This window comes from Lemur catta, chromosome 2 (assembly GCF_020740605.2).
Source record: "Lemur catta isolate mLemCat1 chromosome 2, mLemCat1.pri, whole genome shotgun sequence".
Taxonomy (NCBI): Eukaryota; Metazoa; Chordata; class Mammalia; order Primates; family Lemuridae; genus Lemur; species Lemur catta.
In genome coordinates, this window is record NC_059129.1 from 13703848 (window position 1) to 13730167 (window position 26320).

The window sequence follows — 26320 nt, forward strand, 5'->3', positions numbered from 1 at the left end:
GCACAGTGTACTGCCCACAAAACACCCTTCTCACTCCCATATATTATGTGTTTCACTTTTTAAAAAAATTAACAGATAAAATTATATGTGTTTTTATGATGTATAACATGATGTTTTGAAGTATACATATATATATATACACACACACACATTGTGGAATGACTAAATCTAGCTAATTAACATATGTATTACCTCACATGGTTATTATTTTTATGGTGAGACTACTTTACATTTTTCAGGAATACAATATATTGTTAACCTTAGTCACCATGCTGCAATTGATCTTTTGAACTTACTCCTCCTAACTGAAATTTTGTATCCTGTGACCAACATCTCCCCGATGAAATCCCGTTTCATTTTTTAATCATCAATCTGTCTCTCCTCTGGTGTTTCCTCCTTGGCTTCCTTACCATGAGCAAATATGTATATTTTTCTCCCTGGGGAGAGCACAAATTCTGAGGGCATTACCAGTACTCTATCCTTGGGTGTGATTAAATGGGGTGACTTTAAAAAACTGACTCTTGCATTTTCATATATGCAAAGTGCCAAAGAGGAATTTGCTCAGGCAGCGGCATTGCATTTTCTGTGTATTTAACTCACATACACGCAACTCTGTGTGCTGCTTGTGGAAAGGAAAAATATTTACTCTGTGGGTGTTTGAGTCCACCATGCCATTTGGTGAGTGTATACTTGGTAGTGAGCCTTAGGTAGGTGTGAACTTGTGGCTCCCATGGTCACTCTCAGGTCCCAAGAGCCTTTCCACCTCTCCTGAACAGAGTTGGACGTGATGGCATTGCTGAACGATAACACATGTGTTTTCGTCCTAAGACTCCTCGGCCCCTATATGCAAGACAACTGCTTCATCTGGGGCTGTGATGGAGAAGTTGCAATGTGTTCCAACACTGGAAGAAAAACTGCTGGCTTGGACTTCTTGAGAGGTATTGCTGCACAGCACTTTAAAGATGGTTGGAGGGATTTTCTAGGGCCATTTTGGCTCTCTGTGATTTTCACCTTAGGCAATGATTTTGGACTTAACTCCTGGGTAAGATGGAATGTTATCACACTGATTCCGTTTATTTGGGTCTGCAAATTATGTCATGTAAGATAACTGGTGGGGAGTGGGAGTGGGGGAAGGGAACATGACTCAGCTATTAGCTCCCTCCCATCCCTGCCCCCACACACCCTAACCCCTCACCGCTGACTCAAATTAACCCCTATTGTCTACCCTGGAGCACCTTCCTCATTAAGTAACAACAACAATATCTACCATTATTCCAAATTATTATGTGCCAGGCGCCGTACAACCTTATGAGATTTTTTTATACCCATAATCTAGCTGAAGAAAGTAAGGCTCAGAGAGAACAGGTAACACATTGCAGCCACATAGTAGGCTGACTTGTCTTCTAAGTCAGTGGCTTTTAAATACACATCACTCTACATCCCAACACACTGGAAATGGCAAGTGTCACTTACATGGCAAATCACTTTAGAAAGCTTGTAAACCTTAAAATTCAACAAAAACATGTAAACTCATAAACAAAGATGCATACTGAGCCTGGGATCTTTAAAAACATAGAATGAGTTCACTGATCTAATAATGGCCTAATTCAGTGGTTCTCAAGAATTGTGGCAGATCAGAGTCACTAATGGAAGTTTATTAAAAGTAGAAATGATTGAGCCCTACCTCAAACATGATGCATTTGGGAACTACTGACTCTGTTGTTTTCATCTTACAGAACTTGCTATGCTGCTTTAAATCACTGTGTCTGATTTTCTGCTCTTGATCTCAATTTCATGGACCCAAGAATCGACCGATCATCCCTAAAAGCCTCCTCTTTCACGAACGAAGTTAATACCAGATCTGCACTGAGTCAGGGAACAAAATGGAAAAATCCCAGCATCAATGTGAAGGCAATCCAGTCATCCAAAGCAGGTACTATACCATCCAAAGAAGATTTTTGCAACAGTACTTTCAGGGGTATGAAGTCATTCACGATTTCTTTCAGGATCCCAGACATAAGACATACCGATTGATAAGTTAGAGCTGTCTGTATTTCGTCTTTGCAAGCAAGAAGGTTTTGTGGTCAGTGGAAATCTTTCCTTTGGCCTAGTTTTTAAATCTGTTTCAAATAAAAATCTTCATTAAAAGAGCAACAAGCAAACACTACACAATTTGGACATCTTGAGTAAATTACAATAAGAATGGAAATGAGTAGTTATAACCAAAAAAACCCTGACCTTCTGCAGTCAAGAAAGATGTTAACATTATTCATGTCTTGGCTTTCATGCTTCTTCTGATTTCAGCCCTGACACCAAATGAGGATTTACTCAGCCCACCAAAAGAAGTGGAATATAGCCCTATGTACATAACTGGCTCTACTACAATTTTAATCCATGTTGTACAGTGTGGCTGGTCCCAGTCCTGCCTGCAGTGCCAGGCATGTGACACAGATCTGACCAATCAGAATACTCCACCTTCCTAGATGCAGTGATTGGTTCAGGGATAAGCATGTGATCCCAGCTGGGTTACTCCTGACGCTTTCACTACAGCTACTGAGACAGAGGCACTCTCTTTTCATTAGGGTCACTACTGTGAGGATGTTTATGACTAGAGCTCCCAACAACCAACTTTGCCTTGTGTAGGGGAAATCTGCCTTAGAATAAAGCCAACATAAAAGAAAGCAGAGCTAGTAGAAGGAGAAAGACTCTCAATGGCTTCAGCTGGACCCCTGTATCCAACGTGGACTTCTTGGTTACTTGAGCCCATAGATTGTTTTGGGTCTGAGCCAGATCGAATTATATTTATGTCCCTCCATAGGGAGCAATGGTCACCCAAGGGATGGACACAGAGGCAGCTGAGTCAATAACAGATTTCTCAAGTTAGAGAACAGAGATGCTGCATCATGCAAATAGACAGATAAGCTCTTCTTGGGATAACGAAGAAAGCAAACCATGAGCATTTGCAGAACACAATGGAGAGATGCAGAACCTCCGAAGAAAGAAGTTAAACTTTGAGCTAGTTCATAGGCACAGACTTACACACAAAGAGTCATAAATATCCTGATAGCAGAAAATATCTCAGTCTGTGGGACAGGAAAATGTGGACACACACAAGATCCGCAGATCTAGAAATCAATTCCAGAGCACAGCAAAGAGAGTTTTCTTAAAATCTCTGGCTAAGAATATCTGGCTAAGAATTCCCTGGGGCACCTTCAAGGGGAGGAGACAGAGATTCTCATAAGAACTGCCTGGCTATGCAAATTGCTTTGTTGAAAATATTAATGCTTAAGTCTTCTCTTTGGTAAACCATGGGCTCAGTTATTATCAACAAATTCACTTTAATTTTATAACGCTTCAAGTTAAAATGCTCCTCTGGACACTTCAGTGTACAACAACTTGGTGGATCTTGGCTTTTACAAACAAGATTCTGGCACCTAGATTAGATAGAACTATTACGTTCGGGCAGCTTATTCCTGATTAAACATGACATTTGCATGTTCTTCATGGAGGCAGTTCCCAAGTGCTCATCTGAGGACTCCTACACCAGAATCATTTAGGTCTTAAGTGATTCTTAAGTCGGGCCCTGAAAATATAGATTCCAGGGCCCAACTCCAAATTTTCTGGATCAGAATCTGGGGGTGGGAACCAAGACTCTACGTTTTTAAGATGGTCTCCAGAATATTCTAATGTGCGGCCACATTGAAAACTGTTGTTTAGAATATATGGTCTAATGGCTTTGGAAGGGGGAAAAAAAGGAAGAACAGGTGTCTATTCCTGAATTTTTCACAGCAAATTTGAAGATATCCAAAAGTCTAATCCAGCAAAAATGATATTTCAAAGGAGACAACATAAAAATGTGATTAACACTCTTGTTCAGTCAAGGGAATCTAACATGCCAGTTGGTCTATGATCAAAATATCCCCCTTCCCACATATTCCCAAATTCCCTATACATTAAAAATACAGGTTAAAAAAAAGAAACATGCCTTAAAATTCACACCTACCTTCTGAGATGAGCAATGCATTTTGCTCATGGTGTCCACTCTAATTGTAGCTATTTTAAGAATGAATAAAGAGCTCTCGGCTTCTCCAGGGTTGCTCCTCTCCTATCCAGTTGCTCTGAAATTTACACTTCCTTATAGCATAATGGGGATGACACCAACAATGGAACTTTGCAGATGTTCTGAAAACTCCGTTCACAGGGCTCCCTTTCTGAAGTCATAGACTTCAGCTCCCTGAGGAGTTCCCTGGTAGAAGAGGAGAGAAAGGGAAGCTAGACAATGAAGGGGAAGCCTTGGGTTTCTGCTGGGCTTGTAGCTCCAGTTCCTACTCTTCCTGAAATGGTCACTCTTCCTTTCTCTTGAGTGGCTCCTCTCTTGGAACTGTTCCAGGAACACAGTGTGTTCACTGTAGAGGAAAAATTGAAGGAGAGTTACATATTAACACAGAGAAGAGGGAGGAATTACCCCTCCAAATAATACCCTGGCAGCCTGCATTCTTCTCCCTCCTCCTCCCTGGGTTGCTTTAACACTGGCAGTGCTTTACACAGGCCCCAGGCATGGTAACCAGGCCTCAGCGTCTGTTGCTAAGGGAAGGAGGGGCCTCTGCAGTGCCCACATACAAGACTGGGCTTGACCTAGCTCCACATCCTGGTGTCTCCCTTTGCTGGTGGCCCAGATGGACAGCAGGAAGTGTTGGTAATAGAAGGGAAGATTGGTGGGTGTTCAGCAATGTTCCAGGAACACAGAAGTGAGTGGCAATAAGAGACCATACCTTTGGAGAGTTCTAAAAGCACAAAGCATGGTGGTTAAGTCCTTGGGATCTACAGTTGGACAAGTCTGGCTTCAGATCCTGTTCTTCCCCTTAATTAGCTACGTGGCTTGAGCAAGTTGCTTAATCTAAGTGTCCTTTTTGTCTGTAAAATAGCAATCATGTGAGTACCTACTTCATAGGGTTGCTTTGAAAGTTTAATGAGATAATGCTTATAGAGCAATTTGCACACAGTAGAAGGATGACCAATTTATCCCAGTTTTCCTGTGACTTTCCCAGTTTTAACACTGTAAGTCCTGCATCCTGGGAATCCTTTCAGTCCTGGGAAAACTGGGATAGTCTGGTCATCTGACACAGTGGGCACTCTATAAATTTTGTGGCTAACATCGATATTATAAAAAACACAGAATATTCAAGGTACATGTTACATGGTCACTTTCAAAGTTCTCTCAAAACCAAGTTAGACTTATTGAATTCTTTTTGGGTGTCATGCTTGCATGTCTATTTTTTCATTCAACTTTCCCCAATACTCCAAGATGTTCCCATTTTAATGACAAGGAAACCCAAATCGAAATACACATGACATTCCCAAGTTGATGCAACTTGTTCATAAGTAGGGCTGATACAATTAGAAGTCTGTCCCGATGATTCCGAGTCCACTGCTCTGTCCCTAAAGTACCTGTCCAGAACACAAACATTTCTGAGATCCTATGAAAAGAATTGCATAGCACCAAGGATTTCCATTTCCCCCTTTTCTCACTCCTTCCTCAAAGTTGGGCTCTCCATACTTTCAAAATAACCCCGAGCTTTCTCATCTCTTATATTGTGCTCTCTACTATAAAGTGTATATACTGTTTCAAATAGTGTTTGGAATAAATGAGCCAGTAGAAAGGTTTGAGACTTTGGTTTAGACAGACATGGGGTTATTACCACGCCTCTTATGCTGGGTGTGAAACCTCATGTCCCACAAATAACAGCAACTGTAACCCAATCAGATAAAGAATTAGAGTGGGCCTCGTATCGTGCTAATGAACACTGTGACCTTGTGTGTGAGTAGGAGACATATTTCCATCTGAAATTTAGTCTGTTTTAAGTCTTCCTGTGCTCAAAAACAAAACAATAATAGGTTTCCTATCTGCTGGGACTGGTGTAAAGTACTTAATGAGCATCATCTCTCTGAATCTTCTCAACAACCCAGAAGACAAATATTATAATTATCCTAAGTTTTATGATTGAGAAAACTTGCACACTAAACTAACTAACTAACCTGCTCATAGTTACTCAGCTTGGTCAGAGGCCAAGTTGGAACTTGAACCTCATTATGGAATCTGGTACATGTCTTTAAAATACCTACATGTAGTCTGAGAAAAGGTGAAAAAAAATAAAATGCCTGCCAAAGGGAATGAAAACACCATCCTCCCCAGGCAATTTCATCTGCACTAGAATTGTTTGTTGTCTAACTTAACTTTCTGTTCAATAATTTGTAAGAGAGGACATGGGCCTCAAACTCCTCAATCCCCTCAACTCTGAGTGTATAAGGTTTGCCAGATAAAACACAGGCTGTGCAGTTAAATTGGAATTTCAGGTAAACAATTTTTTCAAATGAAAGATTTTTTTAGTATAAGTATATCCCATTCAATATTTGGGACATACTTGTACTAAAAAGTTATCTGTTATTTACTTGAAATTGCAGTTTACCTGAGTATCCTGTGTTTTTATTTGCTAAATCTGGCAATGTAGGGAGGAGGGGTCAGCTGGGTTCCAGGTTGTCCCCATCTCTGTAGTATTAACAGTTTAGGGTCTCAATCTGTAGCTGGGAAATTTCCACACATTTCTATTCAAAGCCCAGTGCTCCCAGCAGATCTTTACTGAGGCCTGAAAATAGTTGCTTAATGAGAATGTGTCTTAGTCAACTGTGGCTGCTATAATAAAGTACCATAGGCCGGACGCGGTGGCTCACACCTGTAATCCTAGCATTCTGGGAGGCCGAGGCAGGCGGATCGTTTGAGCTCTGGAGTTCGAGACCAGCCTGAGCAAGAGCGAGACCCCGTCTCTACTAAAAATAGAAAGAAATTATCTGGACAACTAAAAATATATATAGAAAAAAACATTAGCCAGGCATGGTGGCGCATGCCTGTAGTCCCAGCTGCTCGGGAGGCTGAGGCAGAAGGATTGCTTAAGCCCAGGAGTTTGAGGTTGCTGTGAGCTAGGCTGATGCCACAGCACTCTAGCCAGGGCAAAAGAGCGAGACTCTGTCTCAAAAAAATAAATAAATAAATAAAGTACCATAGACTGGATGGCTTACACACAGCAGACATTTAGTTCTTACCATTCTGGAAGCTGGAAGTTTGAGATCAGGGTGTTCAGCATGGTCGGGTTCCAGTGAGGGCCCTCTTCCAGGTTGCGAACAGCCAACTTCTCATTGTATCTTCCCATGATGGAAGGAGGGCAACAGAACTCTCTGGGGTCCCTTTTATAAGGGCACTAATCCCATTTGTGAAGTCTCTACCTTCATGACCTTAAAAAAAAAAAAATCACTTCCTAAAGGACCACATCCTAATTCTATCACATTGGGGGTTAGGAATTCAACATATGAATTTGGGAGGAACACAAACATTCAGCCCATTGCAGCAAGTAATTAGGGATAGGAGAGGCTGCACGTGGACTTATCCATCTATCGAATGTTCACTGAGTGCCAAGGCCTGCTGCTATGGAGAGACGCTAGGATCACAGCCATGTGGGAATACATGATGTGGTGGAGGAGGCACAACACACAAGGACAAGCAAAACCTGGCTGGCCCCACAAAAATGCCAGAGGTGGGAGGAATTAGAAGATTCACAGAGGCACCCCTAGATGGCACCCTTAAACAAAAATTCCCGGGGAAGCCCCAACTCTGCTTTCCAAAGCAACCTCTATCCAATGAATGATGGTTGCAGTGCTTTGTTCTAAGAGGAAAAAATAAAATACCTTTTCTGGGTGAGGAGCCCCTCATATTGCAGCTGAACAAAGTGCACAAATCTAGTCAAGGTTGCCTGAAACTTAAGAATTTAGGGACACTTTTCTGTCCATGTTCTCCAATTCCCACCATTAGCTATTATTCTTTTCAGCTGTTGTGGAGGAGTTAGAGCAGGCTTCTTTCATTTATTATAATCATCATCCCCAAGCTTATTTCTCTATCCATCAGCCTTATTATTTATAGAAATATTAAGAAGTAGAAGTAATAATACCATCAAATATTTTTGAGCCCCTACTATCTAATAGGTGCTAAGTTCTTTATAGCCATGAATTCACCAGTCCTCAGTACAATCCTATAGTTGCTTCTCTCTGTATGTAAAGAGTTATTCTCCAGGTTGCTATGGCCACAGGCACAGAGGAGAAGTAGGCCAGCACAGCTCCCTGCCTGGAAAGGGCCTGAGACCTGTGCAGTAGCAGACCAACGCTCCGGCCCCTCTCTCTCCCCATTTTACAGGTGAAGCTATGCACAGAGAGGTTGCTCTGTCACACAGTAAGAGTCAGACCTGGGACCACAGCTCAAGACTGACTCCGGCCCATGGTCTTCACCAGTTTGCTCTATGGTAATGGTTTTCAATGAGGGATGATTGTGCCTCCCAGGAACATTTAGCAATGTTTTGAGACATTTTTGGTTGTCACAACTGGGGGAGGCGGTGGAGCTTATCACTGGTATCTAATGGGAAGAGGTCAGGCTGCTGCTAAAATCTTACAATGCACAGGACAACCCAGAAACACAGAATTATCCCGTCCTAAATGTCAACAGCGCTGCTATTGAGAAGCCTCACTTATGGGCTGGAGTTGGGGCCAGGAAGCATGGGTTCCTGCTCTGACCTGGATCCCTGCAAACTGAGGGATTTGGGTTTATCTTGTCTCTCTCGCTCTCGACTTTTTCATCTATAACTCGGTGATACCAATCTAATCCACCTCTAAGGGTCTCACGGGCTCACGACACTTGCATTTGAGGAGTCATGGTTAAAACTTCCAGTCAGGGTGGTACCTCATCACTTGTGTGCCTTGAGCTCCAGGGACGCTTTCGGAGAGGCTGATTTTGGGTACTCAGGAGGAGAGGCCCTAAGACCTTTCAAAAACCCATTCTCAGCTGCCAGTCCGCCGGTCTCCGAGGTGGCCCGAGCGCTCTCACTCTAAACCTCTCGGGGCTTGTCCAGGCGGCTCCAAAAGTCTGTAGGTGCAAACGGCGCTTAGCAGACGCCTTGGCGCGGCAGCTTGGTGACCCACTGCGCAAGGCTTGAGGTCGCTGGCGGGAAAAGTAGCGAAGCTGGGGGCGGAGCCACGATCGGGGGCGGAGCTGACCGGAGCCCGGGAAGGAGGCTGGGGACAGTCGGGGCGGAGCCGAGAGGAGCCAGGAGCGGGGCGGAGCTGAGCGGAGCCGGGGGAGGAGCCTGCGAAGGGGCGGAGCTGAGCGGAGCCGGGGGAGGAGCCTGGGAAGGGGCGGGGCCGAGCGGAGCCGGGGGAGGAGCCTGGAGACAGTCGGGGCGGAGCCGAGCGCGGAGCCGGGGGCGGAGGAAGCTGCTCCGGCTCCCGCCCTGGCCCCACCTTTCTTCCTCTTCTTGCCCCTCCTTCTGCCCCCTTTGCTCCGCCTGCAGACGCGGTGGGGACAGCGCGGTCGCTACGACCAGGTGAGAGCTCTAGGTTTGGGGGTCGGAGTACCCCGGCTGGCTAGGCCCCCCCATCACCAGGCGGGAAAGTGAAGGAGCGCCGGGGCGGCGGTTTGGGAGCATAGTGGGGGCCCACGCCTGCAGCCCTCTGCCCCGGGGTTAGTGATGGGGATGGGGGGCGGAAATCGTGCTTCTGAGTCACTGGGACGCGGTCTGGCGCGGACGAGGAGGCAGGATTCATCCCCACCCCCAGCACACACTACACTAGATTTGGTGAAAGAGTAGCTAACTCCAGCCCACCTCGAGACCGTGCCCCTTCTGGGGAAACCTGGCTGCGAAGAGGTCGCGTCAAACCTCCTCCCTAAGATTATTGAAAAATGGGTGCCCTCCTCTCCAGCCAGGCCTTTTCTACCGAGGTCCCCTTCCCCGTCACTGCAAAGATGAGAGCTGCAAGTACCAAAGGCGGATTCTTCTCCCCAAATTAATGACAAGGTACTCGACTCTCCCCAGGGTTCCCATTTCTCTGTCCCCTCTTGGGCGCGGGGCTCCCTCTCCGTCTGCGTCACACCCCCTTCCTCCTCCCCTTGCATCCCCCGGCCTTGATGGGGAGGGGGCGGACGGAGTAGGCCCTGCGGTTCCCTTCCCCCAATCGGAGATGCGGCCCCTCCCCCGCCCCCCACCCGGAGCCGGAACGTTCGGGGAGCCGTTTGCCCCGTAGCGCGGGGGTGCGTGAGCGGCAGGCTTATTTGGAGCCTTGGAAGGGGAGGAGCGGCTTGGCTGGAGCGGACCTGACTCGGCCCCCGGGCGCTGCTCTGGGCCGGGGACCCCCTCCGAGGAGTGAGTGAGTGACTAGGGGTCTTGGGAATTGGCGGCCAGGTAGACGCGTTTGACGGCTGTGGCCGGTGGCGTTCTCCCCACGCTCGCCCCGGCCCGACTCCCCAAACCAGTCTGGGTGGCACTCGATTTTCCCAGGCCAGAGGAGACCTGTGAGGAGAACTGGGCTTGTTTCTGCCCGCTGTTGACAGGAGATTAAGGGAACTGAGTGCTGGGAACGTCCCAAGTTCAATGTCTGTGCCCGCTGCAGCTTTAAAGACAGAATGTGGAGTGGGTTTCCTGTTTTACAAAAGGGAAGTAGCAGAGGCTCTCTAGCTGGGGTGATTAAAATGTGCTTTAATTTGTATACTAGACCCTGTAGATCTTAGTAGATAAATTCCCCCCTTCCCCCGCCCCAACTCACGTGTTTAGCATGTGGGATATTCAATATGGTAAATAGATATGAGGATTTCTCAGTTAATTTTGGCCTCTGTGACAATCTTTGAAGCATTTGTACTGCAGATCAGGAGGTTAATTGTAAGAGAGAAATGGAAAGGATAGCTCTGTGTCCAGCCTGACAGTTGTTCTGGGAAATATGAAATAAGAAAGATATATTTTTTTATTTGAAAACTCAACAAGGGCTAAAATATATGTCTAATTTAGCAAATTGCCCTTATTAAAAATAACTAAAAATTATGTGAGATTGAGACAGTTCTGGACATTCCAGGCTGTTTAGTCACAGAGTATAATTGTTGTGGCAAGATCTGCCCCCGAGGTGGGGCTTTTGTTAGGGGGAAGAGGCTGACCCACAAGTAAATAGAGAATGATTTATGGTATAACGTAATTGGGAGCCAACCTGTCCAGTAATAAAGAGGAGAAATCGGCCAAGGTCACTATTGTAGGAGAAAGGCTTTTTGGGGGGCAGAAAACAGGCAATGAGACTTGAAATAGTGTATTTAGCTCTCTTGCTTTCTGTATGTTCTTTTTAGCATTTTGTCAGGCTAAAAGATGAATATAAACTCTCAGAGATAATACTGTTAACACTTTGTTATATGTCCTTCTAGATCTTTTGCTATGCTATATTAATATGTAAAATACATGTGTATGTAACAAAATGGAGTATTTTATAATATTTTCTAAAAAAAACATGGACATCTTTTCATGTCACTAAATAAATATCCACACTATCACTTTAATGACTCTGAATGTATCATTATTTAACCAATTTCCTCCTAATGGACAGTTAGTTTCTTTCCATTGTTTTGCTAGTCATTATATTAACAACAGGGATGCAATGCACCCTTTGGTACATTTTGAGATCTGTTTGATTATTTCTTTTGTGATCCTGGAAAATAATGTGCTGGATTGAAGTGTGTGCAACTTGAAGTTTTGATAAACATTGCCAAGTTACCCTCAAAATGCATGCCCACCATCAATGTGTGAGGATAGTACAAGCTCTTGTTGAACTAACTGAATGGAGACCCACTAATGGTTTTTGTTTCCTCCAGTGACAGCCAGCAACAGGGAGACATGAGAAGTTGGACTACATGCTGCCCAGGAGAACTTAGTGGTAGGAGAATTAATCCCCAAAGAGATTGAAGTGAGTTTCAGGATGGCAAAAGAGGAACCCCCGAGTACCACAAGGGACTTGCAGGAGCTGCAGAAGAAGTTGTCTTTGCTGATAGAGTCCTTCCAGAATAACTCAAAGGTCAGTTTCCAATCACTATGTATAGTAGAAAATCCCCAAATAACAGTAGCATAAACAAGATAGAAAGTTATTTCTTTCTCAAATAGAAGAGATATGGATATAAGTCAGGAATTTTTCTAGCTCACCACCCTGCCATGTCTAAGTTGTGACCTTCAAATTCATTGTCCAACATTGACTGCAAGAGCACCAGCCATTGTATCCATAGTCCAGGCAATAGGACTGAAGGAGAAGGTGCAAGAGAGATTTGTAAGCCACTTCCTAATTAAGGAGACTTCCTGGAAGTCACACATAGTACTTCCAATTATATCTCATAGGCCAAAATTTAGTCAGATATCCATGCCTAGTGGCAAATGCAATTCTTAGGCTGTATAAAGAACAGTCTTGTGCCACATATATCATTTGTTTTGTATTGTTTTTAAGTTCAGCTTATCTGTTACCCTGAAAATAAGGGGCCAAAGCCAGTGTTCCACTAGAACTCCAGTGTCCAACAGAAATAGGATCTGAGCCACATATGTAATTTAAAATTTTCTAGACGTTTTCATGTCTTTGAAAAGTAAAAAGAAACAGGTGAAATTAATTTTAATAATGTATTTTATTTAATGTAATATATCCAAAATATTATCATTTCACCATTTAATCATTATAAAAATTAATGAAATTATTAATGAAAAAAAGTTCTTACCTTCTTTTGTACTAACTCTTTGAAATCCAGTGTGTATTTTATACTTTCAGCATATTTCAGTTTGAGTTAGTTGCTTTTCAGGTATTCAGTACTCACTCAGTGGCAAAGGGACTTGAGATAGTATATTCCACTTTCTTGCATATTTATCTTTATTGCTTTCTTTTATGTACCTTTCAGTATTTTGTCAGGGGGAAAAAGCTTTCAAAGGTAGTACTATTAACATTTTGTTGTATGTCATTCTCGACTTTTTAAAAATGCAATATACCCATCAAAATACATATGTATATGTAACAAAATGAACTGTTTTGTGATCTATTTTTATATTGCGTAGCACACTTCCACTAGGGTCTACTTGAGGAGATACTTCTTTGTGGTCTAGAGCAATATACTCTAGAGAGATCTTTTCTGGACTCACTCCAGAATGTATCTGGCACTCTTTGTGGATTTATCAAGTTATTTTTAAATTCGACAAGCAGCTTTCTAAGTCAGCTGGCTGAAACTCTTCTTTAAAAGTTAGCTCAGTAAGAAGGGTCCTCATGCCTTTTCCACATTTATAGTTGGTTCTCACTGTTCATGGTAGTTATATTCTATGAAGTCACTGCAAATGCTGAATTAGCAAATACTGAGCCATTGTTCCTAGGGGAAATACAGGATTCGGTTGGTTCAAGCCTCTGGTCACAACATTTCATCAACTGATAAGTATATATCCTTGTTCTATGTATATTTGTGTTTAAAGACATTTTATTTAATATACATTAGTGATTATTAACATTGATTTCAGGGCCCACAATACTGTGATTCATGCCTTGCACGAAGCTTATCCAACACGTGTATTTTCTCCATAAGGCACATCATAGCCTTCTTGTGCCTGGAAACAGTAGACAACACTTCAGCACTATACCTGGGGACCATTTGAAACAGTGAAATCACAGACCAAAAGCACAAAAATGTGAAAATGTGACACTAAATAGACCACAATAAGGACAGTTGTTTAAAGAGCTGAAATAAGAAGGCAGAGTGTCACCTTGCTTGACCTCAGCTGGGAACTACACACCTGTCAGGTGACTCAATTTTTCACTGCCGTTTGTCCACTAATGACCTCGAAAATGATGCAAGTATTGAATTTGAGGTTACAAATACATTTTAATGAGTAGGAGGATTCACAAATATGGAATCTGCAAATTACAAGGATTGGCATTGTATTTATTGAGCACTGACTATATGCCAAGCACTCCACTAGGCATTCGGCACGTCTTCACTTGGTTAAAAGTCACGTCCGCCTTCTGAAGTAGGCATTTCATAGCAGATGAACTCACTTTTTGGAACTTTCTTCAATCCTTCATGTCAGATCCTCAGCCATGTTTGTTGGTATAGGTTTGGGCCTGATAACTACCAGGCCAGCTGACTCCCAGAATGATTGGAAAAATTATTGATTATTTAAGTCCTGGTGTTCTCCAGACAGTCCCGAGGTAGAATCGTTTCTTCTAAATTTTTTTTATTGTATCAATTTGTTAATTAATGTTAACTGTATTAACAGCTCAGTGGAGTGATATTGGAGGAAAAAGGAGAGCAAATCCCCTGTAAACCCATCACTGCCAAATCCAGTGGTGATGATTATTATGATGATGATTATTATGCCCTTTTGGTATGTCAGTTTTACATAGTGGTGGTTGTAATCATGGCAAATAGAGTTCTGTATTTTTATTTTTGCTTGATGTTGTATCCTGCTGTTTTTCCATATTGAAGCATAGGTCTTCAGAACAATTGCTTTCCCTTGTAATACATCAGCAAAGTACATCAGATCAGCATACCATAATTTACGTAGCCATCCCCTTGTCTCTGGGGAATTTAGATGATTTCTTCCCCCCAAGTAATTTTTACCCTTTCTTTGGATGTGAACAAGCCCTCTGAACTCCAGAGGAGAACAGAGGGCTTCCAGGTGGCGTGTGTGTGAGACAGCTCCATCATCTCTTCCGGGGAGCCTCTGGGGTGCACAACCAAGTCTTAATTGTCTTACTTTTAAACCGAGAAACCTACTCAAAATAGTTTTAGCAAACAAGCAAATCAACAGGTGGAACCTGCCAGGACTTTTGGGGAATGTAAGGTGATCTTAGAAACCAGGGGCAGGAAGTGAAACCGGGCTGAGCCTCAGATGGAATTAGAACCAGGGTCTGGCGGGTCACTGGGGTCAGAGGTAACTCTCAGCGCCCTTCCTTGGCCATGCAGCTTCTTATCTTAGCTTTTCTGGTGTATCTGCTTCATTCTCCTCTCTCTGCAGCCAGGCTCCCTTGGCTTTTCCATTCATGGGGGCAGATGGGGTTGTCCAGGCTGGCACCGTGAACTCCCCACGTCTCTCAGCTGAAGCCCTCCAAGGGACCTGGTCTGGGCGTCTCAGTGCCCGATCCCTGGGAGCAAGAATCTGGTTGGCCCAGTCACCTGTGACCAAGGAGGTGGCAGCCAGGCTGGGGTATTTCATTTCACTGATATAAACATGGCTTCAGGGGCCTGCCCCTGCCTTGGGAAAGGGCTGTTTCCAGGGAAGAAGAGGAGAGATGGAAGATGAGCTGGGCTGATGACCACAGATGGTGTCTCCTTATGTGGAATATTTGTGACAAAATAGTTTTGCTCCCATGCTTAGGTTTCCTGCCACAAAGGACATTTTTAAACAAGCTCTGTGGCACCAATATGCTAACCCTGAATTGCATGCCAGCGGGCACCCAAGGACAGTAATCTGGGAAAAACAATCACACAGCACCTTTGACTTGTCATCACCAGTGATTTTAAATGGTCCTGACACCCCTCGGCTTTCTCCCTTCTGGTAACAAGAGGCAGTGAATTGCTGAGTGTCTTTTGCATTCTGACACCAGAGAATTTGCCTGGCTCCTGAATAGTCCCCATGGGGACTTTGTGTCCTCCAATACTGGCCACATTGCCCCTACTTTGGAACCTCCCGTGCCTGGGAGTGTATTAAAAAATAAACCACCTTTGACCGTGGGCAAGTCACTTAGGCTTATTGAATTTCCATCTCCCCTTTTCTAAAATAAGCACTGCCAGGCTCGTAGGTTTGTTGTGAGGGTTATCTGAGATGCTGTTTGAGAAGGCTTCAGCACAGAGCCTGGCACAAAATGTGCCAGTCTGTCCCAGCCTGGCTTTCCTGGGTCCTTCAGCGCAGCACGGTGCCTGTAAAGTCTGGGTTGGGTAACCTTTGTCTGCGCCAGGGTAGCGATGGAAAATTGCAGTGCATGTTACTGAATAATAAGCTCTCCCACTTTCCATCTTCCCATTGTATCCCTCTCTGTTGCCATGAGAATGAAAAGTTAATTGCTATGTTCTAAGCCCCTGGGTTCAACTAATATTAAGTTGTTCTTCATTATCTACCTTGAAGCATTGTAGGGAGAAATAAATGAAATACGTGGAAAATGCTTAAAACAGTGCCTGGCACCTAAGTGTTTAATGAATGTTCTCTGTCATTGTTAGGTGTGGCTGGAACGTGTCCTCCCCTCCTGTGACAGATTGGCGTAAGCCCAGCCATGCTTCCTGGGAGAAGAATCTTAAGATGATCTCTTGGCGTATCTGAATGACTTTCTATTTCTTGGTCATAGAGCCAGGTTGATGACATGAAAGCATTTTTACCTGATGAAGTGGCAGCTATTGCAAGCATACAACATTTTGAGTCAAACACCTTAGCTTTGAATGTGTAGATTTTGCCACTTGGAAGCTGTGTGCTTCTAGGCAATCGTTCAGTCCATTGCTTCTCAAACTTTAATGTGTGTACAACACACCTGAATCTTGTGGAAAAAGCAGAATCTGATTCTGCAAGACTAGGGTGGGGCCTGAGATCCTGCATTTCTAACAAGATCCTAAGTGATGCCAAGTAGCCAGGACTTAACCTCTTTATGTCTCAGTGGCTTCAGCTAGGCGAACCTCAGCCGCAAAGCAGGAGGCAAAGCAGTAGGCAAACCATACGTGTGTTACATCAACGCACACACGTGCTGGAGAGGTCTTCTGAGAGGGGGTGTGTTTAGCAGGAGAGCTGTGCCTAGGTCTTTCCTCCATCCTCAAGACTTGACCTTGGGTTGGGCCCTCAAACTTGCCACCTGTCCACAGCTGCCTTGAGTTCTTGCCTGGGTGACTCATGTCTTGGGAGAAGTCTTGTTGTAGTGACTTTTTACGTAAGAACCTCTAACTTTATGACCTCTGGTTGTACTTCCCACAGCTTGGGCACATCCATTCAACCTGGGATTCTGACATGGCACTTAATCCTGGCTCTTTGTCCTTTGCCCACAGGTGGTTGCCTTTCTGAAGTCTCCGGTGGGCCAATACTTGGACAGGCATCCTTTTCTGGCCCTCACCCTGCTGGTGTTCATTGCTGCGTCGGCCATTCCTGTTGGGTTCTTCCTGCTCCTCGTGGTGCTTACCTCCCTGGCGGCTCTTGTGGGAGTCATACTACTGGAAGGTAGCCCGCTCACTTATTCATCCCCTTGGAAAATGACTCAGTCGGGAGAACAATATTTTTGGGCATCTGCCATTGTTGTCAGAGTTTGCTGTTCTTCTCAAAATCACATCAAACAAGGCAGCTTGTTAGAGTCGTTAAAACAAGGACTCTGGAGTCTACATTAGAATTCCACCTCCACCACTGTGATGTTGGGCAAATTATTTTCCCTCTTTGAGCCTCAGATTTTTTACGTGTAAAATGGGGATATAAGATTACTTTCTCAAAGAGTTGTGAGGATTGAAACTTATACTTCCATAAAGTCCTTAGCACAAGGACTGGCACAAAGTAGCTTCTCAATGAAAGCTAACTAGCATTATTATTAGAGAGAGCATTCGTTCCACAGTGAGTTATTGAGCATAACAGATGTCTTGCTGGCTACTGGAACCCACCTTCTCCACCTTTTTTCCTGAAGTCCCACCGCCAACTGTCAATTTCTCCCTGTGTTACTAAGTTAAAATTACTGGGAAAGCAAATCTGATTGGCCCAGTTTGCCTTTTCAAATCAGATCACACCCCCACAAGATAGTGGCCAAAGAGATGGTTTCCAGTGGGTCGCGTGATCACTTCTGGTCTATTCCTTGGCTTCCCAGAGCTAGGAGCACCCGGGCTTATTTCCCTGCCCAGGGGACTGTGGACAGTTTACATTTGAAGGAGAAGGTGGGCGTGGTAGGTAGATGAGCTAAATACAGCCTGGCAGAGTGTTCGTTCAGTAAATATTGATGAATAGATGGGCAAGTGAATGAATAGGTAGAGGAATGATGAATGAGTACTGTAACAAAAGAAATTTGGAGAGAAAGAAGAGAGCAGCAGACAGGACTTTAAAGATGTATAACAACTTTGTTTTGGGGTAGGCAGGGAAGGGCTTTTTGGACAAGGGAACAGCATGTGCAAAGCCTTTAGAGCAGTGGTTCTTGAACTTGAGTATGTATAAATATTACTTCCTTTCTGAAAATGCAGACTTTCAGGCCTCATCCACTGAGTGTTATTTTAGTAGGTCTGGAATGGGGTTTACAAATCTGAATTTTTAACAAGCTTCCCTGATGCATCTGATTCTGATGCAGGTGGTCGAAGGCCACACTTTGAAAAACACTGATCTAGGATTTTGTAAATGCTTATCAAAAGGCAGCCCATCCATTTGTGTTCTCTGCTTTTCTGCTTTTTCAGGAAGGGTCCATCCTTGAAACCATCACTGTGGCTGTGGGGATGTGAGGCTGGGCTATTTGACCACTCCCGAAGCAGGGGGAATGTGCCATGTTACTCGTTCTTCATGTTCTTTCCCTTGTACCTTTTGCTCTTTTTCCCCCACAGACCCCACGTTATGAAAAATGTATTTTCCCTGTACTTATTATGTGGTAATTTATTAATATTCCCATTTAAAAGTATCCAATTGTAGATCAAAATGACCAATCAGACCTTATGATTAAAGTGTGATAGTTGTCAGGCTGGGCTGTGAAGGATATCATCAAAAGCTATATTTAGGTTTTACTTTCTTTAGCCTGCGTAGCCTTTATACCTGTAGCTTGTAAGTGAAAATAATAGTATTCACTGGGCAGTTTGAGACCTTGAGATACTCCTGCCTTGGCTGACTCCTCCTGGGGGATTGCACCGGGAGTCCATCTCTGACCTCGAGGAGGAGGGGCTCTCAAACTCAAATGCCTACAGGCAAGACAGAATGAGCAAAGTGGCACAAGTGTAATGCACTTTGGGAATGCTGGGGACAGAAGGGGGACGGGAAGGCCAGCTGCTTGTTACCATGTCGTGATCCCCACTCAGGGGGCCAGATCACCTCTTTTTTTTAAGTGATGCCAGAAATCTACATTTTTAGTGGGAAATCTCCTCACTTTAAAAAATCTGAGTGACCTGTCATTGTTTTAAGCACACTTTTCAACCTCTTTGAGATGAACGCTTCTCCTAACCCTGTTCTCCTCCTAGGCCTGGTCATCTCTGTGGGTGGCCTCTCACTGCTCTGCGTCCTCTGCGGCTTGGGCTTCGTGTCCGTCGCCATGTCAGGGACGCTCATGGTGTCCTATGTGGTGGTCTCCAGCCTTATCAACTACTGGTTTTCTCCCAGGTAAATACATGGCAGTGGAATGATTTAATCTTTGCCATTTGGAGGGATTTTCGCAAATGAAACCATAACCCCAGTGTATGTCTGGAAGCAAAATCATAAGAGGCTGCTGTTTCTCATAGCGCCCGACATACATCAGATGTCAAATGTGAATTTACAATGGAGTTTCAAACAAAAGTTATTGCTTCCATCTTCCGTGATGCACATAACTTATCTCATTGTCATAGCAGCTCTACCAGGTAGTTATTATTGATTCCTTTCAAAAGATGCCCATTTAATTTACAAAAGTCAAATTAAGGTGTTTTTTGGGAGGGTAGGGTAGGGAGAAGAGGAAAACAATGGAAGAAGAATGACCCACCATTCTATTTAACATGCCTCCCCAGAGTGGTATGGGAGCTGTGAATCTTCTGTCCCCAAAGCCTGTCTTGGTCCCCTCTGCTCTTCAGAGTGTGAGTTTCTCACCAGCTGAGTGTGAGTCTTGTGTTTGAATACATAGATTTTGTTCCTACAATATGGCTCCTAAATGCCAGCTGCTTCACTCGGGGCCTCGACTGCAGGAACAGTGATCTATTTCAATGCTGGAGGGAAACCCAGCTGTGTTGACATTACTGGGAGACACTGTGTGTGTCTATAATGTGCCACCCTCCTAACAGATTTTCAAAGGTGATTTTTTTTTTTTGTGCTTGATTTTTGTCCTATGTGTTGATTTTGGAATCTAAGTCCCAAGTCCATTAATGTACTTCATGTCAGCACTTGCTAAAGTGATGATTGTGGCTATTGAGCACTTGCTCTGTGCCAAGGCCTCTTTTACGTACTCTCCAGGCCTTGTCTCCTGTAATCCTCACAACGAGCCCCATTCTGTGATAAGGAAAATGAAGCCAAGTCCCAAAACTGAGAGAGAGTAGCACAGAAAGGACTTAAATCCAGGTCAGTTATTTCCAAAGCCCTCCTGACCAAGATACAGAGTGACCCTCTAAAATAGGGGTCAGCAAACAGTTTCTGAAAAGAGCCAGATAGTGAATATTTTAGGCTTTGCCAGGCCATGCAGTCCCTGCTGCAACTAATCACCTCTGCCCCTGTAGCACAAAAGCAGCATAGACAGTAAGCAAATGAACAGGGTTGGCTGTTTCAGTAAAATTAGTTTAGGAGAACAGGCGGCTGGCTAGATTTGGCCCCAGAACCACCCATGGTTTGCCAACGCTTTGCTCTAAAGGAACCTACGTCCTGACTTTTGTTTTTTTACAAAATAGCCCTTGAAATTCTTACCAAAAGGTTATCCCCGTTGTTAAATATTTGTCTGTTGAACAATAAAGGGTGAAGTGGCTATAATTTAAAATTGCTCTCACGGGGTGGTTCTCACAGACCTGCCTAATTGGTATCCCTGGAGTCACATGCAGCTTTTCATAAATTGTTTTGATCACTCTCAGTCTTAAAGGAGATAAAAGGAGAAATAATGGCCCATGTGGCTTATTCAGGGTGATGCTTTCCAGCCAAAATCCCTCCCTGCCCCTGAACCCTACCATAATAGGATTAAGTTCTTAAAAATCATACCGTAGCAAGTAGCAAAATCTGAATGCCTGTTTATCAATGAAGAGATTGAAAAAGATATCCAGGATTTGTTCTTAATCTTCTTTTCCTCCCTAGTCCTCCTATCCAATTGTTTTCACCTGGGCAGAGATTCTCAAGCCTTTTGCTCTCAGGATTCATGTTACCTGCTTAAGAATTATCGAGGTGTCCAAAGAGTTGTTGTTTATGTGGGTTAAGTGTAGCGATAATTACTCTATTAGAAATTATAATGGAAAATGTAAAAAAAATTATTCATTTAAAAGGAACAATATTACCTGTTGATATAAACATATTTAAATAAATAAATATATAAAATAATCCAAATATTTTAATGAAAAGCAGCTATATTTTCCAAAACCAAATCATTGTTTTATGTCTCACAAATCTCTTTAGTGTCCGCCGTAATAGAAGTTAGCCGGGTTCTTATTTGTGTGTGTGTGTTCATTCTGTTGTGATATGTTGTTCTGGTTGAAGTGTATGAAGAAGACCCAGCCTCACAAATATGCAGCTGGGGCTGGGCGCAGTGGCTCATGCCGGTAATCCTAGCACTCTGGGAGGCCGAGGCGGGAGGATGGCTCGAGACTAGCCTGAGCATAAGCGGGACCCCATCTCTACTAAAAGTGGAAAAATTAGCCAGGTGTGGTGGTACGCACCTATAGTCCCAGCTACTTGGAAGGCTGAGGCAGGAGGATCGCTTCAACCCAGGAGTTTGAGGTTGCTGTGAGCTACGATGACGCCACTGCCCTCTACCCGGGGCAAGAGTGAGACTCTGTCTCCAAAAAGAAAAGAACAAAAACAAAACAAACAAACAAAAAAACAAATGTGCAGTTGGGAGAGGGAGGAAAAGCCTTTTCAAATGGTCGTGGATATTCTTCTATGATAGTACACAAAAACTCCATTAAGTGGTAGTTTCTTAAATGATAGTTGAAATTTTTGTACTCTATTATATTAAAATCTACTGCTCTGTCTTGCACTTTTAAATGTATCTTTACCATGCATGATTTTGTAATTTCATGCATTGGTCATTTGGAGAATATTGGTTTATTGAGTCATTCAGATCTTCCAAATATACTGTGAAAAACTTCCCTTGTGAGAGAAGGTGAATGAAAAAAGACATACAATGTGTTAGGTTATTATGAACATAGTTGTCATCTGAGCCTGCCTCAGTGAATTCTTTAAAACCCAGGGAAAAGATAACTCCCTCCTTAGTTGATCCAAAGCATGGGATGTTGGGGGGAAAGGAAATATCCAATTTATTTTATGATATAATGGGATTTTGATCCTAAAACATAAAAGATAACACAGCTAAAATGTTTTAAAAAGATGTCCCTACTTATGCAAATCAGCGAAACAGTCTTTTGATGGAATACATTGCACCTGCCTCCTATGTAGATAAACTAGCCTCTGAGGAGGGAAGACCATGCTCCTTTGTTATAGGGACAGCAAGAGCTCCTGGGGCCTGCAGCTCGAGAGAAGTGGGGAGCCAGGGCAGCCTGTTTTTATTTGTAGAGCCCCCCAAGTTACCCCACATCACCCTCACTCTCCCCAAGCAGCCAGAGCATGCCTAGCCTCCTCACAGCTTAAGAGGAAGAAAAGCTTCTTTCTTAATTTTTCGTTATCAGGTAGGCATGCTTTAGGTGGCTCATGATGGAAAAAAACCAAAGCAGATCCCAGGTGAAGCAAATAGGGATTTATTTTTACTGCTTAACAAAAAGCTGGAGACAGCCCAGGGCGGGTGCAGCTGCAACATACCAGGCACCGTCTGCCTGTCTGCATTGCCCATTGGTTTGCTACCTCATGGCCATAAGATAGCTGCCGCAGTTCTGGGAACTCCAGCTACATGCAAGGCAGGATGAAAGACAAAGATGAGTGTTCACCAAGTAAGTCTGACCCTTTTTATCAAAGAAGTGAAATCTCTCCCAGGACCTCTCCCTATTCTCCCCTGGCAGACTTCACTGGCTACAACTTTGTCAGATGGCCACTCTAAACCAGGAGTATTCAGCTTTTTCATCTTCTGTAGTGTAGGTAAACTCCCAAGGAGAAGGGTGTTGGGGATGTGGGCTGGTCAGCCAAACTCCGGTGAACCCTGTGGTTTTCCATGGTGGGGCGTCAGGGCTACTTGCAATTCAAATATAATCCATAGATCCAATTAAGTTAATATTAGTAGCACCACCCCCACCCCTCCAACAGCCCTCTGAAACCTACAGTGAGAAGGACTAAAAAAGACGGCCTACTTTTCTTCCTTTTCCCCCAGCTCCTTTCCATTGAAGGTGTCAAAAAACTAACTGGAATCAGAAGATATGGGTGTGAATCCCAGCTCTGCCATTTTTTAGCTGTGTGATCTTGAACAGGCTGCTTAACTTCTCTGATCTCTGTTCGTTTCCACTGGTAAAGTGGAGCTGCTCCTTGCCCTGCCTTTCTCCCTGGATTGTTGGGCAGACACAGGCAGTTGGAGAAAACACAATATCCAAATTAGAAGAGGGGAAGGTGGTCATAACTCAACCCATAACCCAGTCATTTTAACCTCCTGTGCCCTAAGTTTCCTCTGCTGTAAAATGGATACAGCCCCAAGTCTGGTGTAGTTGCAAGAAGCAGCTAAAAATAAACTAGCAAAGAATGTCCCATATTCAGCTATGCACACTCTCAGTGTTGCTCTTTAAAAGAGGCCCTAGAACTAACCATTTTTTTCTTGTTACCAAACAGACCACTGATGCAGCAAAACCCCAGTGGTGAATGTCATCTGGCTATGAAGTCCACAGACTTTGAGGGGCTCTACCAGGAATGACCAGCTGAACATCTTTTCAAGCATCTCTGGAAAGCTGTTGAATCACACTCGCCCTGTGGCATTATGACTCAGAGAAGGGGGTTGGGTAGCCAAGCACTCCCTGGATGTGTCCGCTAGCTTTTTCACTGTTTGTAGGATCCTGCGGTGGCCCATTTGGGGATCATGTTGGTCTTGTGTTGGTTCTGTCTGCTGCCCCACCCTAACATGGGGAATCAGCAAAGAAATGCAATGGCTCAACAGCTGGCCCTGCCTCACATACCCACTCTCCAAGTGTGCCGATGTGACCTTGGCAGGGTCCTGGGCCTCTAGAGCTCTGCCCCCGACCCAAAAGCCCAGTTGGGGGCAAAAGTGTATTGGTTTTAGTGTTTTGTTTTTAGAAATGCAGAAAGATTTTTATTTTTTCACTTATTTTGAAACAAGTGAAAAAAAAATCTAAAACAGAACAAGCTCTTCTGTCTTGTGGGCTTTTTAACAGAAAGAACAGCAGCATTTGGGAATAATGGCCCATCAAAGTTGGCAAATAGAGGCCACGTGTAACTTTGTGGCCAAGAGTCTTTTTGAAAAAATGTAGAGGTATGGTTTCCACTGTTACTGTTGAATACTGTTCAGTGCTACTAATCTTTTAATATTTGCACTTGATACTTTTGTATTGTTTTAAAGAATTTGTCCTGTTAAGCTATTTCTTAAAAAAAAAAAAATAGTAAAGGACTACAAAGTAAAAAAAAAAACATCCTATGGGATTTCCCAGTAGAATTCTTCAGTGGTTTATTTGCTGTGGCATTTTATTAAATATTTGGGTGGGCTTTTTCCCTTTATTCTTTCTCCCCATCCTCCGCGTCCCTCCCGGCCCCTAATACATCAGACCTGTCAGTTTCATGGCAGATCTTGAGTAATATGACTTTTTTAGTTGCTAGTGGTAGACATTCAATTCAAAGTTGCCTTAAAAAAAGGGTGGTGTTGGTGGGAGGGATTAATATAACTCAACCAAAAAGCCCAGGGGTAGTAGATCCTCAGGCACCACTAGATCCAAGGGCCCAGGTGGTGTCATTAGGCATCTCTCAGCTTGGATTTTTTTTTTTTATTGGTGTGAGCTGCTTTACCAGGCAGGCCTGCCCCATGTGGGGGGCCCAGCAGCTCTAGTTAGCACTCTGAACACGGCAAGAAAGCTGCTCTTGCCAGTGGTACATATGGGTATTCTGGGGTTAGCTCTGATTGGATAGACTTGGGTCATGTGAGCAACCCTGAACCAATCACAGTGGCCAGAAGGATGGAATATGCCGACCGGGCAGGGTTGGGACGTGTGTCCATTCAGGACCCGGGGAAGGGAGAGGTCGGCCCCTTGGGTTCCATCTGATGGGGGATGCTGTGGTGCAGAGAGATGGGAGCAGGCTCCCAAAGGAGTGTCAGAAGAAAATGAAATGTTTGCTGGACAGACAAAAACAAATGCTACTTGCCACAGTGGGGCTCAAAGGTCTTAGGTTGATACTGAAACTTCTGCATCCCGTGACATTCACCATACTGACACTAAGGGTAGATTCATCTCCATTAGGGAACAAGAACTGCCAATTCCTGCCAATACCATGGAGTTATTAATATTAAGAATTACTGTTTATTGAATGTTTCTTTCCTTCATGCAAGTGTCTGATATTATCTACGTATGCTATCTCCCAGCTATCTACCCAGCTGGGTTCTGCAGCTTCGATAATGAAGAGTAGGTAAGTCCCTGGTCTCGCTCCTGAAGTTTTCTTTTTAATACAGGAGTCACTTAAGAGTATTATTAATAGTTATCTGTTGCTGTGTAACAGTTTACCACCAACTATCAGCTTAAAAGAGCACACATTTATTGTCTCACATTTTCTGCATGGTAGGGGTCCAGGCACGGCTTGACTGAATCCTTTGCAAGACTGTGACCACAGCGTTGCCAGGGCTGGGTTCTCCTTTAAGGTTTAACCGCGGAAGGACCAAGATTCCAAGCTCACGTGGCCATTGGCAGCTTCCAACTGGCTGCAGGACTGAAGCACTCAGGTCTGTACTACATGTCCCTCTCCCTGTGGCAGTTCACAGTGTGGCAGTTTGCTTCCTCAGAACCACCAAGGGAGAGAGCCTCTTAGCAAGATGGACATTACATTCTTAAGCAACATAATCATGTATGCGTAATCACATACATCCTGCCACTTTTTCTGTATTCTGTTGGTTACAAGCAAGTCAATAGGAACAGTCACGCTCACGAGGAGGGGCTCACACAGGGGCATGCAAACCACAGATGAGCATCATGGGCTCCACCTATCTACTCATTGCAAAAAGTAAACAAAATATTACACTGTGATAAGGCATTGAAGAAAAGTAAAAGGGTGATAAGTAACTGGGAGAGCCCACTTTAGCCACAGTGATCAGGGATTTCTTTTCTTTGACTAAAGAATGCGAAGTTGGTGCCAGACCAAGTGCTGCAGAGAGGGTGTTCCTGGCAGAGGACACAGCGGCCCAAAGACCCAGAAACTGGAAGGAGCTTAATGTGTTTAAGGAAAGAAATGATTTTGGTGTGACTGGGCCTGGTGAGCAAAGGGTAAATGCAGGAGAGGGAGGAGCTCATTGTGCAAGACCCCCTAGGTAAGAAGTTTACACCAAGAGCAAAGGGAAGATGATGAAGAATCTCACATGGGAGTGACGTGATCAGACTTGGTGCCTGAAGATGACAGCCAATGCATTGGGAATAGGAAGGCCAGTTAGGAGGTCTACAGAGGCCCAGAGCAGAGGCTGGTTGTGGCTTAAAACTTACACTATGACAGAGGTAATGAAGAACTTTCTC

General features: G+C 44.0%; 2 protein-coding genes across 5 annotated transcripts in view; one reads left to right on the forward strand and one right to left on the reverse strand.

Annotated features, from left to right (window-relative positions):
• Positions 1–4561, reverse strand: part of DNAH3 (dynein axonemal heavy chain 3) — a 123366-nt gene extending 118805 nt beyond the window's left edge. The window contains exons 1-2 of the mRNA XM_045542748.1: positions 4466–4561; positions 4004–4246 (exon numbers count right to left, since the gene is read on the reverse strand). Of these exons, the coding sequence (XP_045398704.1) occupies positions 4004–4033 (30 nt within the window). The 5' untranslated portion in view covers positions 4034–4246; positions 4466–4561. The remainder of the gene's footprint in view (positions 1–4003; positions 4247–4465) is intronic.
• Positions 4562–9332: 4771 nt separating this feature from the next.
• LDAF1 (lipid droplet assembly factor 1) lies at positions 9333–24250 on the forward strand. 4 transcript variants are annotated; one of them, XM_045542750.1, is made up of 6 exons: positions 9359–9419; positions 9796–9890; positions 11720–11919; positions 16889–17057; positions 19028–19166; positions 23433–24250. In XM_045542750.1, exons 3-6 carry the CDS (start codon positions 11824–11826, stop codon positions 23512–23514), a joined length of 486 nt encoding a protein of 161 aa, XP_045398706.1. In that variant the 5' UTR covers positions 9359–9419; positions 9796–9890; positions 11720–11823; the 3' UTR covers positions 23515–24250. The 4 variants fall into 4 exon arrangements, with proteins under 4 accessions (XP_045398707.1, XP_045398706.1, XP_045398705.1 ...); XM_045542751.1 differs by lacking the exon at positions 9796–9890 and having other exon boundaries at positions 9333–9419; XM_045542749.1 differs by lacking the exon at positions 9359–9419 and having other exon boundaries at positions 9610–9890.
• Positions 24251–26320: the final 2070 nt, after the last annotated feature.

Bases quoted from the DNA above. Each gene is read 5' to 3' on its own strand.
- LDAF1 (XM_045542751.1), top strand. From the start codon at position 11,824: ATGGCAAAAGAGGAACCCCCGAGTACCACAAGGGACTTGCAGGAGCTG. The intron at 17,058-19,027 runs GTAGCCCGCTCA...TTCTCCTCCTAG, and splicing joins GGGAGTCATACTACTGGAAG to GCCTGGTCATCTCTGTGGGT. The intron at 19,167-23,432 runs GTAAATACATGG...GTTACCAAACAG, and splicing joins AACTACTGGTTTTCTCCCAG to ACCACTGATGCAGCAAAACC.